General features: G+C 45.3%; 1 protein-coding gene across 1 annotated transcript in view; it reads left to right on the top strand.

Moving 5' to 3' along the window:
• Positions 1-1,523: 1,523 nt before the first annotated feature.
• Positions 1,524-27,996, top strand: part of CACHD1 (cache domain containing 1) — a 208,547-nt gene continuing 182,074 nt past the window's right edge. Inside the window, exon 1 of the mRNA XM_031968977.1 lies at positions 1,524-1,841. Within this exon, the coding sequence (XP_031824837.1) occupies positions 1,524-1,841 (318 nt within the window). The remainder of the gene's footprint in view (positions 1,842-27,996) is intronic.

Here is a 27,996-nt window from a genome sequence, read left to right as displayed (position 1 = left end):
CTTCCCGAATCAGAAAGTCAGTCTCCTGCCTCCCAGAGTGGGGGGGAGGAGGGAAGAAGAGGAAGGGGGATCCAACTGGAGAGCTGGCCCTTGCTGAATGAAGCCAGAGCTGGGCCCCATTTCAGTGGGAAGCCAGAGCAGGCTGTCAGACACATCCCTTCACCTGTGCTCAGGATTCAGTGATTAACTGCACAAAACCAGGCCGTGCCCTGTGGATTTCCAGAGGAATCGAGACTGCTCCACGCAGATTAGTCTTCTCTGCCGAGGAGAGGGTTCGGGGACTTTTCCCGGGTCACAGAGACCGTGTCAGAGGCAGAAGAACTTGGACGAGAGGCCGACCCTAACCATTGAGGAAAGGGAACAATCTAGATTAGGAGCAGCTTTTAAAAGAGGGAGGAAGGGAAGGGGGGGGGGGGATGTCAAAGTATGAGTGACTGTCCCCTACTCAAACACCTCCGCTCGCTTCTCGGGCTCCAGGCAGGGACCGGGACAAGGAAGCGAGCCTCAGGATCCCGGCTGGGACAGCCGGGCACAGCTCGGGTTTGCGGGGGGCCGAAGCCGGGGGGACAGCCCGAGGCTCAGCCCTGGCGTGGGACCCCGGGCTGCGGGGCCTGCACGACCCCGGCCAAGCCCGGAGGGGGAGAGGGCCGCTGATTCTCCCGGGATCGCTGCTGCCCTTGCGGGTGAGGGAAGGAGGGGATGGGGAGGGCTGGGTGTTCGGGATGGGAGGGGGGAGGGTGTCTCCCGCCCGCCCCCCTGCTGCCTCCAGTCTCTCGGCTTCAATCCGGGCCGCGCGCCCAGTTTGGAAGTGCACCGAGCCGGAGCGCAGCTGGGTGGCACCAGACACCTCCCTTTCCCCGGCCTTGGGCTCCCCAGCCCCCGCCCCCGCCCCCGCCCTCCTCTTCCTTTCCCTTTTTCTCCTCCTCCTTTTCCTCCTCCTGCCGCGGCGGCGGCCACTTCCCTCGTTCGTATCCTGGCTCTCAGGCTAGCTCGCAGCCCGGGCCCCCGCTCGCCTGCCGCCGCCGCCCCTCCTCCGGGCCGCCCCTCCTCCCGGCCGCCCCTCCTCCGGGGCCGGCCCCGCAGTCCGCCTCTCGCCACCGCCGCCTCCGGGGGCTCCTCGCCGCGGCCGGGCAGGAAGAAGCCGAAGCGGCCGCCACCTCGGCCCGACGGCCGAGCGGACCTGCGCACGGGCTAGCGGGCAGAGCCGGGGCCCCGCGCAGCCCCGGGCCCGGGCGCCCAGCTCCCCGAGCCCGCGCAGCCCAGCCCCCGCGCCCTGGCGTTCCGGAGCCCGCGCGATGCTGGCCGCCGAGCCTGCCGCCTCCTAGCCGGGCTCGCTCCGTGGCCGCCCGGCAGCCGGGAGCCCTCGGCGGGCGCCGGGAAGTGGCCCGCACAAAGTTTCTCGGGGAGCGCCGAGTGAGAGAGCCGAGCCGGGCCGGGCCGGGGCGCCCGCGGCACTGCCCTAGCCCAGCCCGCGTCCGCCCCCTCGCCCAAGCGGGAGCCCCGAGCCGGGGAGGCGGCTCAGCATGGCCCCGGGAGCCGGCGGGGAGCCCCAGCCCGACGCGGCGGCGGAGTCGGGGCTGGCCGCCGGCGGCCGCCGCCGCCGCTGCTGCTGCTGCCGCCAGGGTCGCGGCCGGGCCGGCGGAGCGCCCTCCCGGGCCGGGGCCGGGGGCCGCGCTCGGGGCCCGGGGCCGCAGCCGCCGCTCTGGCTGCTCTGCCTGGCCCTGCTGTGGCGGCTGGGCGGCGCGGCCGACGCCGACTTCTCCATCCTGGACGAGGCGCAAGTGCTGGCCAGCCAGATGCGGAGGCTAGCCGCCGAGGAGCTGGGGGTCGTCACCATGCAGGTAGGCAGCTCGCCCGTCGCCCCCCGCCCGCCCGCGCCCACTCGCCAGCCTTCTGCTTCGGGCAGAGCGGCGTCCGCCCCTTGCACAGCCCTCGTTGCCCTGCACACTTCGTCCCTCCCTCAAACTTCTCCCCTCACTCCGATCCCCTTCTCGTCACCCTCTCCCCAACTCCCTGCAAAGTTACTCCCCGTTCCCTCTCCCCCGCAAACTCCGCTTTCTTCTTTGTCTCCTTCGCCCGGGGGCAGCCTGGCCCCCCTTCCCTTCTCCCCTGTGGAGGCCCCACCGGCCCCCACACTCTCTACCTCCCCAGCACTCCTGGCACTCGGGTCCCCGGGAGCCAGATCGCCCGGGATTCGGGAGAATGCCCACAGAGGTGCCCTGGGACCTGGGGGGGTGGGGTGGTTTCTGCACCTCCCAGCGCCTGGCAGGCAGGGAGCCGGGGCTTTGCTAATCCCTCGCCCGGGACACCCCGGAGGCTCGGGATTCCAGCCTTGTGGGCTGGGCTGCAGCCTCGCCTCGGCGAGCTGTGACTGAGCCCGGGGTGTGGGATGGACCTGGGGTTTGTTTTGGTTCGGGTGTTCTGGGCGGAGTGAGGACCGGCTCCCCCCAGCCGGGTGACCTTCCTCCCTCTGACTCCGGAGAGCAAGGGGACTTAGCGGACTGATTGCCCGGGCTCCCTGTTGATGCTGATGGGAGAAGTGGCCGCGAGGACAAGCGTCCGGGGGCTAGTCCTCCCTCGAGTCCGGGAGGTTATTTTCCTTGCGCTTGGCGGGGAGGCCCAGGCTGCGTTTGGGGAGAAAGCTCAGGTTCCCTTTTGGAGCAGCCGGCGGACCCCGCGTAGCTCGTGGGTAATGTTATTAATGACAACAATAAGAGCGTGAAGAATAAGCCCGGGGCCTCGGGAGGCCGGCTGGGATCGCTGGAATGCTCTGGTGTGCTAGGTGGACGGCTCTGATTTCATTCCTTGCCCGCGCCTCCCGCCGGGAGAGATGTCGGGAATCATTTGGGGACTGGCGTTTCCTCGGGAGTTCTCCTCCCTTCCCCTCTCGGGCCCTCGGGGAGAGCACGTTTCTGGAGGCCGAGTTGCAGACTTTTCAAGTCGGAGCAGAGACTTTTTAGGGGCGCGCGGAGGGAGGATGCCCAGAGGGAAGGGCCGCTGGAAAGGGGAAATTGGGCCGGCCCTTGCGTAAGTGACCAGGCAGCCCGCGAGCCCCCTTCCCTCTCCCCTTGTCCTTGGGGAACAATTGTCGGGGCCTGGGCCCCATGGCTGCCCCCAGCCCAGGTCTGGCTGCTTCAGGATCAGTCTTCATTTTCTTCCGATTTGGGCCTGGGACACGCCGAGTTCTGGAGCAAGAAGGACTTTTCTGAGGAATCGAGTTTAAAAGGGGGGGGGGGGGAGGAGGGGGAAGACCTGTTGTATAAAATAAATATTTGGGTGGAAAATATTTCAGGCCAAAGAGGCAGCATGTCTTCTTGAACAGTCACCGCCCCCCCCCCAACACCCGAGATCCTGGGGCTGGTGATTCACTGGCTTTTACCCCTCCGGTGGGGGCCCTCGCAAATGCGGGGGGCTGGCGGCTGCTCCCCTTGGCTGGCCGGGGCTTGTCTCCCGAGGAGCTGGCTGCCGGCAGGCACTTCTCACTCCCAGCAGACAAAAGGTGAAATCAGATCCCCACACATTGTAATTCAGGTAGGGATCTGAAGCAAATGTAGTTTTAAAAGCCATTGTAAAGGAGACCCTTAAAAAAAACTCCACAGGGGGTGGATCCAAATGGCTTTTTATCTCCTCCAAACCGGCTTCATTCTGGCACCTTTGGGAAGTCTTTGTGGCCACAACTGGTCTCCTGGGGCTCGGCCTTTGTCCTGCAAAGAGTGGAGTGGCCCCCTCGGCTTTATCTGGGAGACTGGCTTCCCGAATTGCAGGGAGAGCTGGGCCACTTGCTTCCTTCCCGGGATATTTGGGGGCCAGCTACTTCCCCCTTGGCACATGCCTCAGTTTCCAGGATTGGCATTCCCCTCCCCTCCCCTAATGGCAGAATTTGTTCAGCAGAATCATGAGGCTTTGGTCACTTTCACTGGGGAGCTTTGTGACAACCCCAAGAAGGCTGGGACCAGACTCCGACTTGCTTGGGATGGGTCTGATGTGGACACCCAGGAACTCAGGCTCCCCATGTTGACCAAGTGGACAGTTGGGTGGAGCTAGTTGGGCTGGCCTCATTTCTTGGTGGCCATCATCTTGTTATCGTGCAGATCTTCTGGTTTTTTTCTCCCTAACCAAACTTTTCGTTATCAGCCAGTTTCCTTTGAAGTTGACCTGCATTTTCAACAGCTTTTGCTGCTGAGCTATTCGGGGATCGAATTTGGAATTTTAAAAATTGGCATTAAAATCGTGCTGACAAAACTGCCCCCCAAATGGGCCTGCCCCAGCAGCAGCTGGGGGGCAGGGAGAGGGGGGAGGGGGAGAGGGAGGGAGGGAGGCCAAGGATGCTTCTAAAAGCGTTAGATGATGGGGGGGGGGGGATGATTTTAGAAAAACACAAACCAGGCCTCTCTTCTTGCCATGGTTTTCTCCTGCTTCATAATGGAGTACGACAGTTGGAGAAGCCCTTTTCCTTAAGGCTTTAGATCTGGGTTTTCCTAATGAGGCCGATCTGTTCTTTGCATTCCCTGTTTAGGAAAAGAGTTGGAAATAAAATTCTTTCAAATTAATTGCTCTTAACCGTCTCCACTGACCCAAGGAAGCTGCCTCGGAGTGGAGCTGCCTAGATAGCAAAGACACTGTCTATTGATAGATTGGGGGAATAAAGCCAAAAATCTGATGCTAGTCTCCTCTGGAGGCTGGTGGGTGGGGGTTAGAGGGGGGATCCTACCAAGATCTAAGAACATCAAACCCCAAATCAAAGGTCTAGAAAGCAGTGACCATGGGGAAACAACACTGGTCCTCAGTTGTCCTGTCAAATGGGCAAGTAGAGTAGGATCTCTCCCTTTTCTAGTCATTGGCCATGTCTCAATCAGTCAACACATATTTATTCAATTAAAATTTTAAATGATATTTTTGGTTTACATTATCTAGATTTCCTTCTCTGTCCTTCCCTCTTCTCCCTCCCAGAGAACCATCCCTTTTATGAAGAATCAAACAAACAAACAAGCTTAGAAATCCAGGAAAACTTAATAAGTTTAAAATAGCTGATATTATGTGTGATATTTCACATTTGTGGAATATCCTCTTCTGCAAAGAAATGGGAGGTGACTGTGTTGTCTTAGATCTTTCTCTCTTGTTTGGAGGCAAGTCAACAGGCATTTTAAAATGTGTATTTACTATGTACCCTGTGGGCTGCTAGGTAAGATAGTAGATTGCTGGAGTCAGGAAGTTCCAATCCAACCTCAGCCACTTCCTGAGATAAGTCACTTTATCCTGTTTGCCTCAGTTTCTTCACCTGTAAAATGAGATGGATCTTTGCCAAGAAAATCAGTCACACCCCTGAAAACACTGAATAACATCAACAACAAATATACTCAGAAGACACTAGGCTCTGCCAGAGATAAAAGGAAAGGCAAAAAAAACAGTGTCCTCTAGGAGCTTACGAGCTAATGAAACTGATACAAAAATAATTCAATATAAATAAACAAATACAGAGTAGATGGAAGATAACCTCTGAGCGGATGACATCAGCATGGTTCTCATGCTCTGAGTGGCAGCAAGACCTAGACCTGCCTCTTCTACCTTCATATCTTGATGTTTAGTAAGTACCTACTGTATGCAAGGGACTGTCCCTGGCACTGTGCAGACTTAGAGAGAAGTCAAACTTATGGTTGTTGCCTTCAAGCAACTTGTGATCTTATTAGACAGAATTAAATTGTTGAATTGGAAGAGACCTGAGAGACCATGAATCCCAAAGAACTATTTAAAAGGGGAAGGGGCTGCTTCAAGAGCATGTTCTGTCATTGGTGTTCTTTCCGCAAATCCTGGTTGATTCCTTGCCAGGATGCAGGAAGATTCATCTTCATGAGTTCAAATCCAGCTTCAGACATGCACTAATTGTGTTACTCTGAGTAAGTCACTTCACCCTTGTTTTTTTTTCCACTTTCCTCATCTGTAAAATAAGCTGAAGAAGAAAATGGAAAACCATTCCATTTCTCTGTCAAGAAAGCCCCAAACTGGGGCACAAAGAGTAGGATACAACTGAACAGCAAAAAAGATGTGTTATAGAAGGCATTATAGAAGGGGGCTGAGTAGATGGCTGCTGAAATCCCTTCCAACAATGAATGGCATTCTTAAATCCTATTCCAATTTTCTTCTTTCCCTTGCAAGAAAACCCAGAGGTAAGATGAGTTGCCTAAAGTCTCACAGCTAGTAATCACTGAAACTCAGATAGGAATTTAGATGCTTCTTTTCATTATGTCTCATGAAAAATCATTTAGTTCAGTATGACAAATAGTGGTGACAAGTGCATGGGGAATGATGAAAAAAATTCTTTTATATTCTTTGTTGTTGTTCAATAAAATAATTAATTAGCCAAAGAATGACATCGATTTAGCCCTGATTGCGTACCTAGCATTGTGTTAACAAGTCTTGTTGATGGTTGGGATGAGCAGGGCTGTGAATGTTGTGACAGGGGGTGGTGAGAAGTCAATAGAGAGTCAGAGGCTCTAACTCTGTCACTTCACCTTCCAGTGCTAGTCATCCAGTAAGTATTTATTAAATCACCTATTATGTTCCAGGTAATTGCTAAACCCTAGGAATATAAAGAAAGATGAGACATTCCTGTTCTCAAGGAGTTTACAGTCTGATGGGAAAGACAAACAATCTACAGACAAGATAAACTGGAGATAATCAACAGAGGGAAGGCTAGAATTAAGGAGGATTGAGAAAGATAGCTCTTGGAGCAGTGAGCAAGGCCCTACCCAGGCTTATTGAATCCGCCTACCTTTACTGTAAAACCATTCTTAGTCCCCAGACCAGACCATGCAACCACCACCACCACCAGAACAACAACAAACCTAGGCTAGTGGCCATGTCTGCCAACCCCTGGGGAGACTGTGAGATTTTAACTGGAAGCTGAAGGAAGTCAGTTAAGCTGGAAGGCAGATACAAGGAGGAAGGGAATTCCAGGCACAGGAGAACCAGAGCCCCTAGATGAACGATCTTGTGGGAGGAACACAGAGAGGAAGAGTTTGGAGGGGGATGCATAGGGTGAGGCATTGTGTATGGTATAAGAAGATTAGAAAGATGAATCTAGTGAGGGTGGAGATGGGGAGGGAGGACAGAATATAAAGGACTTGAGGAAGCTAAATAAGAATTTTATAATTGAGTTTGGAAGTGACGGGAGCCATTGCTGTTGTTGGCCATTCGTGTTCTAAGAGGACCAGTGACTTCATAGGCTGATGTCTTGAGGTGCTGGTGAATTAAGTTCAAAAGAGGATAATAGAGTTTACTAAGTGTGTGTGACATGGTCAGACCTGTTTTTAGGAAGATCATTGACATAATTCTAAATGCATGCTGGAGAATTAGCCAGACTTTGAGATGGGAGACAGGCTGTTGTATATGAGGCACAGGAAGTAGCCAATTTTAGCTTACATGATTCTGGTTAGGAGTGAGATCTGGCCTTTTTAGCTATTCTAACCAGCATCGTAAAGCCCACTTACCATAAAAACTCAGTCTAGGATCATCATCCGGGAGTTTCTGAAACGCAGGAAGCCCAGAAATATGGGCAAACAAATGTTTCCCCGGGCTCAATAAATAGTTTCTGGGTGATAGAGGGTATCGTATCACCTCCTCCCCCAAGGGAAGATTTGTATCGATCTTTAAGATTTCTTAATGTCTCGCACCAAATAGGAGAGATTTTAGAAAGAGTCATGCATTGGCACTTATAAGTAGCATGGTTATTGTCATATGAATACAGCCCACTTAGCATTAATGAAAATCTTCTACTCCTCCGAAATAGAATCTCCAGGGGGCAGAATCAAATTGCCCATTAGTCGAACAAATTTGAGTTGAGCATAGTGGAAATGAACCCAAGGAAAAAAAAAATCATTAAAACTGTCTGTCTTAATAGCCTTGCATTCCATTTACTTTTTTTCAAAAAGGATTCCCATTTCTCCCTTCTGTACCTGGCCCTATATCTGTTTATACCTCTCCCTACTAGCCCTGAGTCCTCTTCTTATGTAATCGGCCATGTCACTCTTGCCTGAAGTTGAGGAGGGTATTTTTTGGAGGAGAGATGGGCTTGTACCCCGTAGAATCAACCAATTTTATGCTGGGTTTTGTTAGAAGAGTTGCAGAAATTCGCTCTATATTTTACCCACTTTCCTTCCTTGACACTCAAGTGACTTAATTCTCACCCTTCCATGCTAAATACCAAAGAAAAGTGGGAAGGTAACATGGAAGTCCCTGCCTTGCATCTTATGTCACAGTGGGAATTGCCATCACTCACAATGGTGGATTGGCAGAATATTTGGGCTGGAAGGGAATTGAGATATTGTGTAGTGCCATCTATTTGTGTTAGAGAATAAGAAAGAAGCCTAGACCCAGGAATTGGATGTTCAGATACCAGTTCCTGGTAGAGCCCCAAGCTCTAAGTGTGGTCTCCTGACTCTTAAGTCTGTGCTTTTTCTTTCTGGTCTAAGTGTGCTTTTTTGCTTAAATAGGACCATTAATTTAGGATCCTTAGAGATCCAACCAAGGACTCACATCCATGTTCCTCTTAACTCTATCCCCTGGGTGGCCATAGGCAAGCCTAAGTTCTTTGGGTTTCTATTTCTTCATCTGTAAAAATGAAGTAGTTAGTTTAGTTGGCCCCTGGGCTCCCTCCTCATCTTGAATCATGATTCTAGAACAAAAGAGAGGGATTGTCTTTTTCCCCAGTGCCAGGTACTTGTAATGACTACATGTTCCTTAAGTTGAAGCTCAGTTTCATCTCTTACAATTGACTCTATCCTTCTACCACCATCAGAACTTCTCAGTTAGCAACAGAGGATGAGTTGGAATTTATTATAGTCTCCCTGAAGATCACAGAAGTGATGATGGTTCCATACGTTGGTGACTACAGTGGAGCAGAAGACTTGATGGTTATGATGGCAGACAACATGGCATTGGAGTGGAAAGGATTGGGATCTGGCCTCATAGGATTTGGGTTACACAGAATCAATATCACTTCTTATCAATTGAATGATCTTGGGTAAATCAGTTCTTATCTGCCTCTTTGAGCTTTGAGTTCTTTTTCTACAAAATGAAGGTGCTAGACTATTAGATGTTCTCCAAGGTCCATTCTGGTTCTAAAGGCCTAGGTTTATGCTAGCCAGGAGAATTATGCTGTAGGATTAGGGTTAGGGTTAGAGGTGGAAGTAGAGGCAGAAGATGAGGCAGTCTTGGTTCTGATGGCCAATGGAGGCATTCTGTAGGGACTCATCCTCTATTTTGGACTCATTTGTTAGACTTGGTGGTTGTAACCATTACTGATCATATGATCTGCCTTCTTTCCTCATTTATTTTCTCACACAATTGTCCTATTTTGGTGTGCTGCAAACTTGATAAGAATCAGCAGTATGATCTGAGAGCAAATTGCCACAAGCTTAGATAGCGACATAGTGTCGAGAAAGAAGAAAGTGGTAGATTCGTCGTGGATTTTAAGAGTGAATCAGACTTGAAAGAGATTTTGTCATACTAGAACTTTGTATGACATTAAGATGAAACTTAATAGGAAAAAATATAAAATGCTCTGTATTGGTTTAGAAAAATCAACTCCACATGGACAAAATGGGGGAAACAGGGTCATTTACCAGATTGCCAGAAAAAGATCTGAGAGTTTCAGTGGAATCTAAACTCAGTAGGGATGATGATGATGATAGCTAACATTTACATAGTGAGATATGTAGATATAGTTTGAAATTTTATATAATGAAATATATATGCATATATAGTGAATAATTTACAAAGTACTTTATCTGGGTTCTCTTATTTGACCATCACAATACCAATGCAAAACAGATGCTATTTAACTTTCATCTTATGAATGAAGAAATTTAGACTGAGAAGAGATTAAGTAACTTTTCCATGGTCTATGACTGGTCCACTCAGTCAATAAACATTTGTTAAATACTTACTATGTGCCAGGCACTAGGGAAAGATAAACTTAACTAAAGATAGTTAGTTAGTGTCTTGGCAGTATTGGAATTCAGACCTTCCTGACTCTCAGATTCTCTGCCTCTATCCACTAGTTTCCTCAGTGAGAGTGAACAATGTGATAACCTTTCCCTTCTTCCTCCCCCAAAGAGCAAAACCCTCATGTGTTGTTAACTGCATTAAGAGAAGCATGACACTCAGGACTAGGAGAGGATAGCTCCATTATACTCCAGATGAAATCTGGAATAGTATGATCATTTCTAGGCACAACATTTTAAGGAAGATTGGAGTGTCCAGAATTGGGCAGCTGGGATGATAATGACAATGAGTCTCAGGTTCTTGCTACTCTCCCATGAAGATCAATTGAAAGTCAAGGATGTTTGATCTAGACGTTGGAGAGGGGAAGGGACACAATAGCTGTATTCACACATTTGAAGAGATGTGACCTGGAAGAGGGTAGCCTTGTGCTTTTTGGCCTAAGTATTAGAAGGAAGTATTTGGCTTAAGTTGCTAAGGGAGATACAGGTTTGATGCCAGGAAAAACCTGGTCATAATTCAAGTTATTTCAAATTGATCAGATCCCCTCCAATCCTCGAGGTTGGATTATTCAAGCTAATGCTGGCTGACCATGTGTCTGGTCTATTGTAGAGAGGCTTCATGGTCAATTGTGAGCTGGACTAAGTTAACAATGAGTCTTTTCTAATTCTGAACTGCTCCGAGTGTGTGATTCCACAGATGGATTGTAAGCTCCTTAAAGGACAAATCTGTCTTCCATCTATTATCTTATAACATTATGGGGCTTTGACAACTGTCAGGACCGTGGTGACAATAATGATGTAAAAAGGGATTTTTTTTTTTTTTTGCTTCTGCCAACTTTGTTCTAGTCCTGACTTGGATTGCTGAAGGAAGAGAGTGAAGGAATGAATGAAAAAAAAAGAAAACATGGGGCATTTATTGTGTGCCAAGCTATTCTATTGCTGGGAATACTGATACAAAATCAATAGCATCCCTGATGTCAAAGAATTCACATTCTAATTAGAGAAGAGAACACATGTTGGGGGGTTTAACTACCAGGCAGATGGAGAGTCCCAATGGTCCTTAGGTTGCAAAGACAGGGCAGATGGTAATCTGCTTACTTTAGTATATTTTCCATTGATAAAAACCATCTTTCATTTCGAGTTGAGAGCACTAAGTAATTTTCTTAGAGGGAAGAAAAAAAAAATCAACAAACATTTATTAAGTGCCTTCTGCATGTCCTTGTAGTAAATCCCTGGGGGATACAAAGAAAAACAAAACTTTCCTTCCCTGAGCATAATGAGCTAAAAATCCAGAATGGGAGGCAACTTCCAAGTAGTTGTGTACAAGCAAGATACACACATATATGTGTATGGTTACATATATATATATATATATATATATATATATGTGTGTGTGTGTGTGTGTGTGTGTGTGTGTGTGTATAATTAAATAGAGATGATCTTAGAGGGAAGGCACAAGGATTAGGGAACATCAGGAAAGATATTTTCACAGAAGATTCATTTAGAACTTGAAATCAAAAGGCAGACATGAGGAATTGTTAGTGAGAAGAGAGAAAAAGGGGGGAAGAGAGAGAGAGAGAGAGAGAGAGAGAGAGAGAGAGAGAGAGAGAGAGAGAGAGAGAGAGGGAGAGAGAGGAGGGAGGGAGGGAGGAGGGAGGGAGGGAGGGAGGGAGAGGGAGAGGGAGAAAGAGAAGCAATGGGGTAAAGGATTTTACCTACTCTCCTTCCTATTTAATTCTTGGTATTGTTCATTGTTGAATAACACTTTTTTGTTCTAAATAGATGTTCTAATGGACTCGTTTTAGGATCTGCACCTCTAGTATGGACAAAAGGCATTTTTCATTCACTTATTTTTTCCCAAACTGTTTTAAATGATCATGGATCTCATTTTGGTGACTACATTGTTCCAAGTATATGAATTACTTTAATTGTTAAAAGTTTCATTGCTGTGATTGCACATGGCTTGCTTATATCATTGCTTGCCTTCTCAACAAGGAGAGAGAGGAAAAGAATTTGAAACTGGAAATTTTTTTTAAATGAATGTTTAAAATTGTTTTTGTATGTAGTTTTTAATGTTAATTTTTTACATGCAATTTGGAAATTTTAATGAAATAAAGATTGAGAACATTAATACATATTTTAAAATATTAATTGCTGCTTGTTATTTTCACATCCTATTAATTTCTGGATATACCTTATCCCACACCCCCAAATGTGCAACAAAGTTCCCCATATAACAAAGTAAGCAAAACCCAGTCCTTGAATTTGATTGGACAGCTTTCTGTACCCCTGGCTTCCTACTTCTCTACAAAAAGAAGGGAGATCTTCAATTATATGGAGTTTCAAAGGGCATCTTGCCCACAGTGGCTCAGCTGGGTCCTGTGCTCTGATCCTGTCACAATCCATCACCAGGAAAGGCCTGTTGTTTTTAGGAGCTGCCTGGCTCAGGTACTTTTCTCCAGGCCATTAGGGACTTTTTTTTGCTCATTTGGGTTTTATTTTACTCAGGTGCTGCAGTGAACTTGCAAACCTGTCTCTGTTTCAGCACTAAGGGTCCTCTGCTCCCTCTGCTACTTCAGTATGTCTGCCTGCTCTATCCCTCTTCTACCTGTTTTCTCTGGTGCCAGCCACACTGTTCCATCAGGTTACAGGAGCCACTTTGTTCCAAAAGGAGTCTTTAAAAAAAGAAACAGAGAAAAGCAGGTTGATTCAATTTCTTTCTCCAACATCTTAGAATTTTCTAACTCTTTATCTTCAAGTGGATCATGAGCAAAGGATCCAATCTGTCAGCTTCGTGTTGGCTGGGGAGATGGGGGCGTCTACTTTTAAGCTGATTCCTTTAAATCTAGAAATGTCAGGAAACCATTGAAGAAAGAAAAGCTGCAACAGAAATCTTTTTTTTTAAATGAGAAATTTTTAAAATCTTTTGAGTGAAATCTTTTTTTTAAAACCCAATTTGAACTTTACTAGTATGTATTTTGAGTTTCAACCTGAATTACCAAATTGTTTTTTAAGCATTTTAAAAAATTATGAAGTTTTAAAATGGTTCATAAAGGACTAATTTACGATTGTGTGTTAAAGCTGGCAGATCCCAGAATGTAAGGCTTTCATTTTATAGATGAGGAGATAGACCTGCTAAAGTTAATGGATAAGACAGGATTTGAAGCCTGATCCCATTATTTTGAGTCCTGAATTGCCTATCTTGTTTACTCCCCATTGTTTACAGGACCAAATACTCTCTAATATGTGTCATTATATCATTGTGTGTGTGTGTGTACTTGCATATTGTAAGTAGTAGAAATTGATTTCCTAATGAAAACTTGAGCCACGTCACTTATTTAATGTTTATTTTCTTTTCTTTTTTTTTATTTAATAGCCTTTTATTTACAGGAGATATGCATGGGTAACTTTACAGCATTAACAATTGCCAAAGCTCTTGTTCCAATTTTTCACCTCTTACCCCCCCACCCCCTCCCCTAGATGGCAGGATGACCAGTAGATGTTAAATATTGTTTATTTTATTTTCAACATGATTTTCTTTTGGACTGAATTGAAAATTGCCCACATTTTCCTTCTTCTAGTCAGTGACTCTAGAATGGAAGATTTCATATTTTTAGATGCTACACCAGATTCTTGTTGTGATTAATAATAACAATGACAACAGGTAGTACTTGGATAGCACTTTTAGGTCTGCAAAGTGCCTTACATATGTTACCTTATTTTGTCCTCACCAGTTTGGGGAGGGAGGTGCTATTATTCTCTCCATTTGCCAGATGAGGAAACAGACCTATAGTGGTTAAATAATTTGTCCAGCTTACACAACCAGTAAGTGTGTAAGGAAAGATTCAAACTCCAACTTTCTGACTCCGCATCCTGTATTCTACCCAGTACTTTACCATCGAATAATCCTGGCTTGTTTACTCTGTAATTAAATCAAAATGTACATGAGCTACTATCAGCATAGTTTATGTTGTCGTTAAGTTGTTTTAGTTCTGTTCAGTTCTTCCTGACCCCATTTGTGGCTTTCTTGGCAAAGATACCAAATGCCATTTCCTTCTCAAGTTCATTTTACAGATGAGAAAACGGAGGCAAACAAGGTAAAGTGACTTGCCCAGGGTCACACAGATAGTAAGTATCTGAGGGCAGATTTGAACTCAGGTTCCTCTGACTCCAGGTTCAATGCTGTATCCACTATGGTGCCACCTAGCTGCCCCCAGGGTCATCGCGTATGTGGTGGAGTTACTGTTTGGGTTTCCAGATTTCTTTAGTTTCTTTCTAGGGGAAGTAGAATGGTAAAATAATAAAAGTCTTGGCTCTGGTGAGATGGTACAGTTTCAAACCCTGCCCTTGTCCAATGTCAAGTTGTCCCCTAAGGTCACAGATAGCTTCTAGACCAATGTTCCCAATTGTATTGCAGTATTTAGTAACATAAATATATCACAATTTATTTAACCATTCCTTGATTATTGAGATATCGCAATTCTTCATAATTATGAATAACGCTGGATGGAACAGCTTTGAAGCTGATGACTTTCATTTAAATCGTTTTTGTTGTTATTTTTACTTTTATTAACATTTCCAAGCTGTATTTCCAACAATAGAATTACTGAGTAAAGAAGATGATTATTTTTATAAATGTTATTATACACTACTAGATTTCAATATTAAAAAATATACGTCTGCAATTCCATCAGCAATGTAGGAGTGTGTCCATTTCTCCATTCATTCCCAAAGCATTTTTTAAATCATTTTAATTGATATATATGTATATATACATATACAGTATGCACATACATATACATAATATCAATATGTTAGTATATCATGAAACAGTAGTAACTGTATCAACACTATTTAACTTTGAATCTCTTTGTCTACCAGTAAGACCATGCATTTTAAAGTCTACGTTCCCTAATCTTTTGGTTTCTGATTCGATCCTATCAATTTGTATGTTGTTCTCCTCTGATTGTTTATCCCCTGGCCCGAGCAGTGGGGTGAGCAGACCACCTTTTCATTTTGTCCTCTTTGTGGTTAATTCCCAGGCATTTGCTTTCTTCCCCAGACTGTTCCTCTTTCTCTTTCCAGTTCTTTTTCCTCATATTTATCTAGCTCAACTGCTTCCAGTTTGAAAAGTTTCTACAAGTAAATATGATGAGAGGCAGGTAGATAAAGGAACCTTCGGCATGTCTCTGGAAATAGTGTACATTACTGAAATTGTTGAATGCAGACCAGGGGAGGAAAATCTCTGTTTTTACATGATTTTTTCTTGGTTCAGTTCCAACCATTGCTTTTTTTTGTGGCTTTCAAAGTCCATTGCTGCAAGGTGGGGGCTCTTCTCTTGCGGAGCGGGGAGCTGCTCTCCTTGTGCTTGACCCATTTAGATTTTAATTTTTTTTTCATGAGCATTTCAAAAAGCTATTGGAAGGCCCTGGTAGAAGGAAGGGCAGTTGGAAACCGGCAAGTCAGGGAGAAGGAATCTGAATTTTTAATTAGGCTTTTGAGTTGTTTCTTCAAAGTGTGGGAGACATCATTAGTGATGTAAGTCGGGTTGCATTAGCCCACAGTGACATTTCACTTCAAACACTGGGAACGCAACTGTCCCTGGCAGATAAAAGTTGCCAGTGCGTTGCTGCGGTAGCAGCAGCAAGGTGGATGGGGAGATAATGAGCTGCCTGTCTGTCCCCAATCGCTTACTGTGGGCTGGGAGAACCCTGCCAGTCATGGGCAGGAGGCAGCAGTTATTAACGCGAGAAAATCCCAATATGTCATCAAGCCATTTGGACTCATCTCAGCTGCGGTGGAGCTGATAAGACACACGCTAAGGGAGAAAATCACCCAGAGTGGGGCCGGGAGGCTGCTGGCCAATGGGGTCTTCCCCTGCCCTGCCCTTCCCTCAGCAAATGCAGAAGGTAACGGCCCACTTGGACAGGGACGGCAAAGGGGACGCCCTGGCTTGGTCAGCCTGATGACTCCACGTGGAGAGATGTCCAGACCGCGAACCTCGGGCCAGAGGCATCGAGCCCAGACCCACATTTGATAGACGAGAATGCCGAGAGTCAGGGAGGAGATTTGAACCCAGATCGTTCCTCCCAAGCTGCCTCCACTGCCCCCGAATCCTACAGCCATGCCAGGGGCTTGAGGACTGGGTCCATGTCGTGCCTCAGTTTTTTCCTCTCTATGGGAACGTGGATACGTCTCAGCCTCTCTAGGGTTAAATTTCCTCATCACCCGGCCGGTGGACAATGATAACAAGAGATGAAATCATGAGGTTCTCGAAGGAAGGTCTTTCCTTTAGGTTTTCACAAGTCCATGAGATGTGGCCATGATTATCCCCCTTTTACAACAGGAAAAGGAGCCTCAGAGATATGAGTGATTTGCTCAGTCCCATGACTATCACTCTCGAGGGGGAGATTCCAACTGAGGCCTTGTGGGTTCCCAGGCCCTTGTGCTACTCGGCATGCTGGGCTGCTTCCTACTCTCAGCCCAGGGAGGTGACTGACAGAACAAAGGGTTCCTTATGGACCAAATTATTAGTAATAGAAATCACACATACATATATTATCTATATGTATATATACACACATATACACAAAACATGCATGTGCTTACATATATACACAATATAATGCACATTTGTATCCACATACACACATATCTATATACATATACATGCATACACACCTACATATACATCTGTACTCAGTACATACATATATGCAGGCAGATATCACATTTAGTTATCTATGCACATGTACGTCTATATACATAATAATGCAATATATACATCATACATGTGTACAATTTAGATCTATACGTACATAAACACACAATCTAGCCACATAAGTGCAATACACCCACACATGTATATACATGCACCCATTTCTGTACACACATACACAATACATCTGTACAATACATACGTATCTATATACATATATGCACAATATATACCTTGCACACACATATATACATACATACACACACACATATATATACATCTTACAACATAAATATATATATATATATACATATATATATACCTTGCACACACATATACATGCATATGCACATACATGCAGATCTATAAACACATACATCTGTACACAATACCCATATACACCCCCCTCCATATAGATTTTCTGTGTATATAATCTGCTTATTAACATTTTGCTTCTTTCCCATTAAAAATGTCTCTAGCACTTCTTTTTGTGATGACTAAGAACTGGAGATTCTTATAGACATGTACATATACACGTACCAACACTCATCCTTATGATGCCTTGGGGAATCGCTAAACTAGCTCTAGCGTATGATTGTGATGGAATATTATTGTGTTATAAGGAGTGACAGGATGATTTCAGAAAAACCTGAAAGACATCAACTGATGCAGAGTGGAATCGCCAGAAGCGGGATAGCACTGTACACAGTAACAGCAATTCCGTTGGAGGAAGAACTGTGAGTGACTTGGCTCTTCTCAACAATACAAAATCAAAGATGATCCCAAAGGACTCAGGATGAAACATGCTCTCTGCTTCCAGAGAAAGAACTGATACTGATTGAATACAGACCAAAGCGTGCTATTTTTGCTTTCTTTCATTCATTTTTTCTTGTGTTCCAATCTTCTTCTGCAAAATGACTAATGTGGACATGTTTTATATGATTGCACATGGCTAACCTATATCTATCTGCTTGCTGTCTCAGGAGGAGGGAAGGAGAGGGAGAGGGGAATGATAGAATTTAGAACTCAACATTTTAAGTAAAAGTCTAGAGACCTTAAAAAATAGCATAGGTGCTTGTCAGTTTTGGAACAACTGCACCTGTTGTGACATGGGAGCCAAGTGAAGTCTTGTACAAGAAGCAACGACAGATATGAAGACTTTAAGAAAAAACCTAGGAAGTCTGTGAAGGAATTTTGCCAGAGAAGGAAATAGAAACAAAATGCATTGTGAATGTTATTGAAAGCAACATGGGAAGGGAGGAAAGTTAGGAAACAACCTTGGTTTTGGAACATGAAACCTACTTTTCAGTAGAAAGGTGAGGGATTATGGATGGAAAATATTGTATATCCCATCAGATGTGGTTGCTTATCTATTGGTTACTTGTTTCCGGGAGATGGCTCAATGAAAGCGAGCAAAAACAATAAAAAGAAAGTGTAGCATTTATGTTGGGCTTTAAGATTTGCAAAACACTTCATATCCACAACAACCTTGTGAATCTGTATTTTTTGTATCCCCAATTGACAGATGAGGAAAATGAGGCTGAGAGAGGATAAGTGGCTTATCACAGGACTGAATGGCTAGAATCTGGGTCAGGGCTTTCACGCTGACCTTTCTGAATCCAAATTTAAGCTCAATTCGCCAGCTGGAAAATACCTCTTTTTGTGATACGGGGAATAAATGTGTTGGCAAAGGACGTGGAAAATCTTCCGTGTTGTTTAAAGAAGTGACTTGGGCTAGGTAGACACTTACAGGCCTCTTCTGGCTGCTTAATCTTATAAAAATAAATGATATTTTTTCTCCATAAGAACTGAGCATCATGGAACCACAGCTAGTCTGCCATTAAGGCATAATGTGCTACTGGAAAGAAATCACTTTAAATATTCAAGAAATAAAGATTATTGGAAACTAGAAAGAAGTTTCATGCTCACTGATGTGAATAGAAAGCATTTAGGGAAATCCCCCAGGAGCCTTTTTACAGTTAAATTAGTTGTTTTTACTTTGAAAGCTTTCCCTCTAATTATTGCTTGGAATATCGGGAAGTTAGATATAGGAAAGCAAGCAAGTTACTTTCTAGTCCCCCTTCTCAGCACTCTCAGGCTTTCTAAAAGTCAATTTCTGGGGCTTTGTTTTGCTCATTTTTCATCTTTAAAAAAAAAAAAAAAAAAACTAACCCCCCTTCTCTGGCTTTGATACCGTGCTATGCCGGCTTAACTCCATCTGTTTTTATTTATTCTATTTACATAGTCTGACATTAACCCAGCCCAGCAACAGAATATGCCCCGGGCACCGGGCTCAGTCTGAATGGGCAGCTCCCAACAGACGCATGGACTTGACTCTGGGAGGGGATGTGCTCTCTGGTTTGATTTACCTACTCCTTCCTCTCCATCCGGCCGTGGGCCCACCCACTAAGAGAGGCAAATAAAGGGGTCTGGACTAGCTGACGGCAGCTGGCTCCCTAATTCCCTAATAAGATGGCTTTCAATGACCTCTTCATGTTAGATGAGGACAATAGAATCAGACAACCTCAGAGGTGGGACGGGACCGCAAAAGCCATCGAGTCCTCCCCATAACTGAGGAACAGTCCCCTTTGTGACACATCCGACTTTCTCATGCAACATTTGAGATGCTGGTGCAGTGGCTAGTGCTAGATTTGGAGTCAGAGAGAGTGGGCACCAGATCCCAGATCCATCCCGGCCTTCTTCATCTTTACTGTGAAGAGGCTAGACCCAGAGACTCCATTAAAGATCTCCAGGAAAGAGGGATCCACTGCCTCCGAGACCTGTCCACCACAAACCATTACCCTAGGCACTGTCCTAAGTGCTGGAGGGTCTGAAGGAGCCGTTCTCTGCCCTCAGTAGCTTTACAAATGAGAGAAATGGCTATAAAATACTTCTGTGCAGTAGAGAGTGCAGAATAGACAGGACAGAATAGATGGAAAGTCAATTTGAAAGGGAAGAAAGTAGCAGCTGGAGACTTGGCAGGCGTCTTATAGAAGGTAGACTTGGAGCTGATTCTTGAGGATGCCAGGGAAGTGAAGAGGTAGAAGGGCCAGAGCCATTTCATTCATTACAGTCCACCCAAAGCTCCCTGAAGGAAACTCATTTTACGGATGAGGAAATTGAGAAAAGCAGAATTAAGTGACTTGCCCAGTGTCACACAGTCAGATTTGAAATTAGGAAGTCTTCTAGGCTTCAGGCTGAGAGCTCTATCCAATTCACCACCCAGAAGCTCTTGGTATATAATAAGCACTTAATAAATGCTTGTTAATTGACTAAGACCTTCAGGAAAGAGAGAATGAGATTTAAAGAGGCCCAGAAACAATTTTGGACTATATTTTTGGCTCTTGTTTGTTTGTTTTAGGAAATCCTTGGATTACTGATGATTTCACTTGATTACTTTGCTTTCGATTTTCCCTCTCTTTGTCACCATGGTTTATTTTTTTTTCTTTCTTTCATTGTAGGTAGTGGAGTCCCTGAGACTCATCTAATTATAGAATCAGATTCCCTGCCCACGAGACCACCTTTTCCTAATGGCAAAGCAGGCCATTTGATGGCTGTATCAAAGGTGGACTTCTAAGTCTTAAAAAGAAAAGCCCATTTTGGAGGATTTGAGGTGGCAAAAATGAGCATCTGTCTACATAGTCCCTATTTTTGAATCGATGGCATTTCCAAAGAGTATCACTTAGGAACATGGGAACCTTTCTGCATTGTTATAAGTCAGTGGTGGAATGGAAAGAGCTCTTGGTTTGCAGTCCAAGGGGCTTGGATTTGCAACCCAACTCTGCTTCTTGTCTATATGTATATAAAACCTTAATAAGTCATTTCTGGCTCTGGGCCTCAGTTTCCCCATACTAAAAAGGAATCAAGATTCAGCAATTTTCTAAGGTCCATGTCAACTCTAAATACTACAAGATAATTTTCTCTTCATGCTTTCATTCCCTTGCCTTCTCAATCTCATTTTCCCATATGGAATGTCAACATGGATTCTATTGAGTCAACCATCTCATTTTGGGGAGGGGAGAGGTGGAGAGGGAAAGATAAATAGGGCTAGGGACTCTGATGAGCAATGGTGAAAGGTGAGTTTCCCCTTCTTTAAAATGGTGAAGCTAATGTTTACTAGCACAGCTAAACCCTAATGGAGTATCAGGTTGGAAGTCAGGAAGACTCATCTTCCTGAATTCAAATTCAGCCTCAGTTACTTACTATCTGTGTAATTGTGGATAAGTCACTTAACCCTATTTGCCTCAGTTTCCTCATCTGTACATTGAACTGGAGAAGGAAATGACAATTCCAGTATCTCTGCCAAGAGCACTTTAAAAGGGGCTTTGAAGAGTTGGACATGATTGAAACAACTGAACAATAAGAACTTTTTATAGAGCGCATTCAAGTTTGCAAGTATTGCTTCATATTATTTCATCTGAGCCTCCCAACAGCCCCCCAATAGGGACCACAGGTATTATTACTCCCATTTCATAAGTGGGAAAAAAGAATAAGTGACTGTTCATGATATAGCAAATAATTTTCTGAGACAGGATTTGAATCTAAGGCATCCTAATCCCAACTCCAGCGCTCTGATTTCTTTTCCACTCAGGATACAAACTGACTCACTAACTCAGTTTTGGGGGACAATGTGCAGTGTGGATGGAGGAAGGAAATCAATCAATCAGTCAGTCAGCAAGAATTATGAAAAGTCTCTTCTGTGACTGGCACTGTACCAGGGGATAGGAATATAAAGACAACCCAAGAAACCAATGAACCAATCCCTGCCTTCAAGGAGCTTACATCCTAATGAGTGGGTAGTAAATAGAACTCAGGCAGGGTTACTGGGGCAAGATTTGTGCTTTAATTGTTTACATTTAAACCATTTTCTCGCACTAAAAATATTCTGGCAGATATCCAAATGCCCCAGCACACGGCCCCCATTTATCCTGCCTGGATGCAAGTCGGGAGGGTGATTTTGTGGGGTCATATCCATGGTTCATAGACCACCTTGAGAGGTCAACCAAAGGCACTGGTTAACTTGGGCTCTGAAGTCCACTCATTCAGCTGCAATGGGCTCCTCTCAGTCTTAGATTCTCAGGGTCCATCTGGGGCTGGATTTCTTTATGAAACGCCTCCCTCTGATGTTGGGACTTAAAAAGAAGGAGGAACATTTGATCTGAAACTGGGATTTGTTGGCTCCAGGCTTTCCCTTAATAGAAAACACTCATCTCCATCTAGGGGGAGAAATGAAAGCGCTAGAGGCAGAGCTTCCTATTCGCCCTTTGGACCGTTCATCTTCCCATCAAACAGCAAACATTCTGAGGGAGAACCCAAATTAATCATGTCTGATGTCTCCCTTCCAACTCAGCATGTTCTCATCAGACACCAATTACAGTGCTAAGAGAAATTCTCCTCTTCCTCCTCCCTCGAGGCTGTGTCCTTCAGACAGCTCAGAAGAGAAAATACATTGGGTGAGACACATGTGCTTTGCTAGCCCCCAATAGCATTGAAGACTTTGAAACAGACTTTCCCTTTGAGCCTATTTTAGGATTTTAGAGAGAGCTCTGCTTTCAACCACATTGAGATCGCAACTTTTCCATCCTTTCCCTCTCTGGGTCTCTGGAAGATTTACTGAACCCAGATGGGCCTCAGTTTCCCACACCCAGTTCCAAACCTAATATTCTATGGCCAATCCCAATGCCTTCCCCTAAATTCTTCACAGAGTGTCCACTTGATGTACTGAGTTTCTTCCTTTATTTTTCTTCTTAGTAAAATATCAACTCCTTGAGAAAAGTCATTCAGTCCCTTTTTGTCTCTTGGACAGTTGGACAGAGGTAGGCATCAGGTCTTGGAGAGAGGAATCCAGGTGTAGCTATGTGACCCTGGGCAAGTCACTTAACTCTAGTTTGCCTCAATTTCCTTATCTGTAAAATGGGGAGGATAATAGCACCTACTTTATAGACTGACTATGAGGCTTAAATGAGATAATCCATATATAAAGCACTTAGAATAATCAATGCCATGTAAATGTTAGCTGTTGCTACATTCTCATTGTAATGATTCCATCTCCATTGCCCTTCACAGTGCTTCCCATGTATTAGATGCTTAATCAGTGTTTGTTGATTGATCTTGACATTGCCTGTATGCCCTTACAGCATACAGGCTGCTCTCATTCTGGACACGTTTCCCCTCCAACTTTCTCCGTCTTAGCTCTAGTGACATCCTTACTCCATGTTTCCCCCCGGCATTTCGTTGTTGTTGTTAATATGTTATAGCCTCCTCAAAGTTCCACGGGCTTCTCTATAGCCCTCTGCCTGTCCCTCTCCCTTAATTCTCTGGCCCTCCATTTTTCTCCATAGCTCCTCATTTCCAGCAGAATATTTGAGTTTAAAAGATGTGGCCTTTGGGGAAGGGAAATTCTCAAGGGGGACGAGTGGCTCCAACTCGGAGATTTTGAGTGATTAAAAATTGTGGCAAGAATAGGAATGCACTCCCACATGGGTTTCATTTAGCCGCCTGCATGTGTGTTGTGAGGGCATTTCCCTGCATGGAATGGTGTGTGATACTTCTCCAACCAGAAGAAATCTAATAAAAGACTCCTTTGATCAAAGGAACTCTAGCTTTCATGAATCTTTAGCTTCCTTCCCCACACAGCTCTGCTGCCTCCTACCTCAGGTTCTTAGTCTTGAATGAAAGTCCTCACAGATGCACCTGAAATGCTGAATGCAGTGACTCGGAGGGAGCTCCGGTGAGAAGAGGCTTCCAGCCACAACTCTGGAGCTGGCTCATCCATTCTGAGGGGTCTGGAGAGTTCAGATCAGCAGAGAGCCTGGAGCAGAAGAGGGAGATTTGAGAATGATCAGCATAGAAATGGTTAATTAGATCCATGGGATCTAGGGGGAAGTGATCTAGGGAGAAGAGGACTCGGGGCAAAACCCTGTGGGACCCCTGGGGTTAGAGGGCAACCATGAGCAGGACATTGTTTCCAGAATGAACCAAAAGATTTTTCTTCCAGAAGACTGAGAGTATAGCATATGCTTGGTGTAGAAAGGAGGACTATGGGTAAAGAATGCCCCATATATAGTGCTCTTGTTTGTGTGCCTGTGTCTTGTGTTTGTTACAATAGGTGTAGAAATGAGGGTTATTATGAGCAAACAAAAGTATCAAAAACAAAGGGCAGCATTAAAATATGTAACAGAGAAAGAAACCTAAGCACAATGTTTTGACACATAGTGGGTATTTTATACCCATTTATTGAGTGTATAACCTCACCGAGTTTGGAGCCAATCTCTTTCTTAAGCCAGGACAGTGGAAGGGGAGGGCATCTGTCTGGCTAGAAAGCAACGCCCTCATCTGAGATACATTAATATTAGTTGATGGGATAAAAACTTTCCAGAATTGAGATCCCTTGATAAGAACCTTGGTTTTATGGAAATTAGGTGGGTCATTTCCTCTCATATGCTTCATGTCTGAGGTCATTTCCAAGAAACTTGATCTAAATAATTCTTCATTTGAGAGGCTGGGAGGAGAAAGGTGCTTTATAGTGATGGCCTTATAAAGAAGTGTTTCCTTTTGACTTTTAAGAAGTGGTCGGGCTGCTTTTCATTATAGAAAAAAGCCTACCAGTTATTTAGATTATTTCATGGCAGGAAACTCTATAAACATTAAAACAGACAATGGTTATTTCCAGAACCTGGAGATGGGACCATCCATCAGTTGCTTCCCAGTCATCAAATCTGATGGCCTTTTCTCAATCCTCCGCCTTCGTAACCTTACTGTGCTTTTGTGCATGATGGATCCCCACCTCCTGGATCTCTCTCCTCTCTAGGTTTTTGAGCCACTGATCACTATAACCAACCTCTCTCTTTCTCTCAGACCCCTTGTGGAATCTTCACATGGGTCACAGCTAATTTTTGATGTCCCCCAGTCTCTATCCTGGGTCCCTTTCTCTTTGCTCATCTGTATTATCCCATTTGATGATCTCCTGGCTGTTCCAATGGGTTCAGTTGTCTCTCTGAGCAGATGCTTCCCACTTGTTGTGTGTCATTAAAACTGCTGGGCATCCCCAGCATCTCTAATTCAATACGTCCATAACAGAAAGAAACTTTTCCTCTTCTGATTATCTATAACTTCTAAGAGCAAAGTCAGCATACCCCGTCAGCAACCTCTATGCCCTTATGCAATCCCCACACACAGCAAAACCCATCACTTTGACCTTCACTGCATTTCTCATCTACATCCTGTTTTCTTCCTAAATGTTCTCCTCCTCTTTCTTTTCCTCTTCCTCTTCTTCCTCCTCCTTTCTCCTCCTCCTTCTTTCCTTTCTCCTTTCCTCTTCTTCCTCTTCCTGGCTAAATCACATCAAAGTCCCCAGCATCCACCTGAAAAGTTGCCTGGCCCATTCTAGTAGCCTTCTTCTTGGTCTCTCCTCTGTCTTTTCATCTCCCTGACTTCTGTAGGAGGCTCCTCCTTCCGGATTACCTTGGTGTAATCTGTGTCTATCTGTAGGGACCACATCTCCCCTCCTGCCTTTTTGCCTCCTTGGTGCTTAGCACTGCCTGAAACATAGTAATCACTTAAATATTCCTTGACTCAGGATCCTCCCTGTTCACCAGCAACACTGGCGGATATCAGGCAGCTCTGCCTAAAGCCCACCAGAATCCCCAGCATCCATCTGTGCAATTGCAAGCGAGACCTAACAGAAGTCCTATCTATTGTGCAGAAGAGGAACCCAAGCAGATGTCTTTTCTATCGCCCTAGCACAGACCTGGGTGCAAACTTTGCTGAATCAAAAAGAGCAGCCCTTCTTTAGCTCGTGGATTTCCTTCATGTCATTGTGTAGATAAGTTATGTCAGGGTTTCCATGTATGTGCCTGATTTAAGGGGTGGGATAAGGACTCATGATTTCATCACTGCTTCAAGCTCCCACCAAAAAGGTGGGACACCTGTAAAATGAGGCGGTTGTATTTAGATCCGGGGTCTTTAAACCTGGGACTTGTCAGTAAACTTGTTGGAAAAATGTCCTGCTAGCATGATAAATGTGGAAATATGTTTAGAAAAATTGCATATGTTTAACCTATATTGGATTACCTGCTGTCTAGGGGAGGGAAAGAGAAAAATATGGACACAAGCTTTTGCAAGGGTGAGGGTTGAAAACTATCTTAGCATGGAGTTAAAAAAAAATTCAAAGCTGTTATTTAAAAAAGAAACTAAAAGTCAGGAGAATAGAAAGGTAGGAAGGGGCCAGGTGATAAAGAGCTTTATTTTCAATCCGGGAAGTAATAGGAAGTAACCAGTATGGTGGCTAGTCCTTTTCTAATGTTACTATGCCTTGCTTAAAAGAAATGTTTTTATGTTTTGTCAAAAAAAAAAAAAAAAGAAAAAAAAAGATTTTGCTAATTTTACCCTAACCCTAGAATTGGTTTTCTTTGTAATCCTCTATTTATGCATTTTAAAATATTCAGAGAAGGGGACCCAGAATTCACCAGATGGCCAGAAAGACCTAGGATACAGAAGGCATTGAGAGAGATCCAGAATTTCAAAGGAGCAGAGAAGGCAAGATCCTCTTCATTTTACTGAGAGGGAAACTGAGGCCCGGAGAGCCTGAGTGACTTGTCCAAAGTCATAAAGGTAGTTCATAACTGGCCTAGTTGGGATTTGAATTGGGGTCTTGTGGCTCCGACTTCCAAGTTTTCTGTACAAAATACTTCTCAGATTCTTACAGCTCCTAGGGGATTCTTAGGAATATACCTGCGGTCATGGCCCTCTGTGGCAATCTGGGAAAGTCTTGGAACTGTGTTCTTGAATCCACACTGTAAAATGCACAGGATTACCAAGGAAACAAATTATACTGAAAGAAATGTAATTTCCCCACTTCCCAAATCTGCAGATGGCCTGAAACCCACAGGCTCGAGGACCCTGGCTAGAGAAACCCTCCTCTAACTTTGTGATCCTGGGGTGTGCTCCAGGGAAGGAAGGGGAAGTTAAGGACAGGCAGAAGCCCTGGAGTGATGGAGGCTGCTGTCTGGGACTGGGGATGTCCATGGCCCAATCCAGGGCTAGGGATCAGCTGTATGTTTGTATGTGGGTGCTTAAGATGAATCTCCTCCTCCTCTACCTCTCCTCCTCTCTCTTCCTCCTTTCTTTCTGTCTCTGCTCTCTCTCTTTCCTCTGTCTCTTTCTGTGGATCTGTCTCCCCCTCTCTGTGTCTCTCTGTGTCTCTGACTCTCTCTGTGTCTAGTCTCTGTCTCTGTGTGACTCTCTCTGTGTCTAGTCTCTGTCTCTGTGTATCTCTCTCTCTCTCTCTCTCTCTCTCTCTCTCTCTCTCTCTCTCTCTCTCTCTCTCGTCTCTCTCTGTGTGTTTCTCCACAGGCTTCCACACCCTGTGCAGATGTGAGCAGGGGAAGGGGTGGCTGCTGGCCCTGGACTGCTTTGGGGAGGGGCAGCGGTTCGGGGGCAGCTTCCCGAGGCTCACCACCCTCCTCTTGCCCCCTGCCCCAGGGAAGGAGAGCTTGGTGCCAGCCAGGGCCGCTGAGGGATTGGGCCCGGACTGAGCAGTGGCTGGACTGCACCCCCTCCTGCCCTCTCTGTCCCCGCCCTCCTCCCCTGAGGCTCTCCCTTCCCTGCAGACCCCCAACCCTGACCAGCGAAGGGGATCCTTTTTAAGCCCCAACACTCCGGCTGATCCGCTTAGTTTCTGCTTTAGAGAACTTTTTCTTAGCCAGGTAGGGGTTGGAGAGGGATGGGGTCTCCTCCTGAACCTTAGCCAAGAGGCCTTTTCCCAGAGTGGCTGAGGAGGCCCTCCCCCTCCTCCTTTCTCCTTTCCCTCCTCTTGCTCTCCTTTCCCCCTCCTTCTTCTGCTCCCTTCTCCTCTCCCTCATCCCCTCCCCCCTTTTCAGGCCTCTCCTCTCTTCTCCTTCCTTCACTCTCCACTCCCCTCCCCCTCCTCCCCCTTCCTCCCTTCTCCTTTTCCTCCTCCCCTCCTGGTCCTCTCTCCTCCTTAAGCCTGGGACTAATATTCCCTCAGTGGGGGAGGGGGCAGGGAGGAAGGGAGGCTCACCTTCCACATCTGTCGGATAAGAGTAATGGACTAGATCCGGCTGGTTTTGTGCCATGGGCCTGTGGTGGGCCTAGTGATGCTCCTGGATCCCTTCTTATAACAAGATTCTTAAATGCATAAAATTGATAACCCTAGAAAGCATTCAAATGCACAATATATGCTTTGCAAGGGAACCTAGATAGTGCAGGGCATACAGCAACAGACAAAGTCAGAAAGCCTCATCTGCCCAAGTTCAA

This window comes from Sarcophilus harrisii, chromosome 4, assembly GCF_902635505.1.
Source record: "Sarcophilus harrisii chromosome 4, mSarHar1.11, whole genome shotgun sequence".
Classification (NCBI taxonomy): Eukaryota; Metazoa; Chordata; class Mammalia; order Dasyuromorphia; family Dasyuridae; genus Sarcophilus; species Sarcophilus harrisii.
Note: the sequence above shows the minus strand (reverse complement) of the source record. Positions and strands in the feature narration are given on the sequence as shown.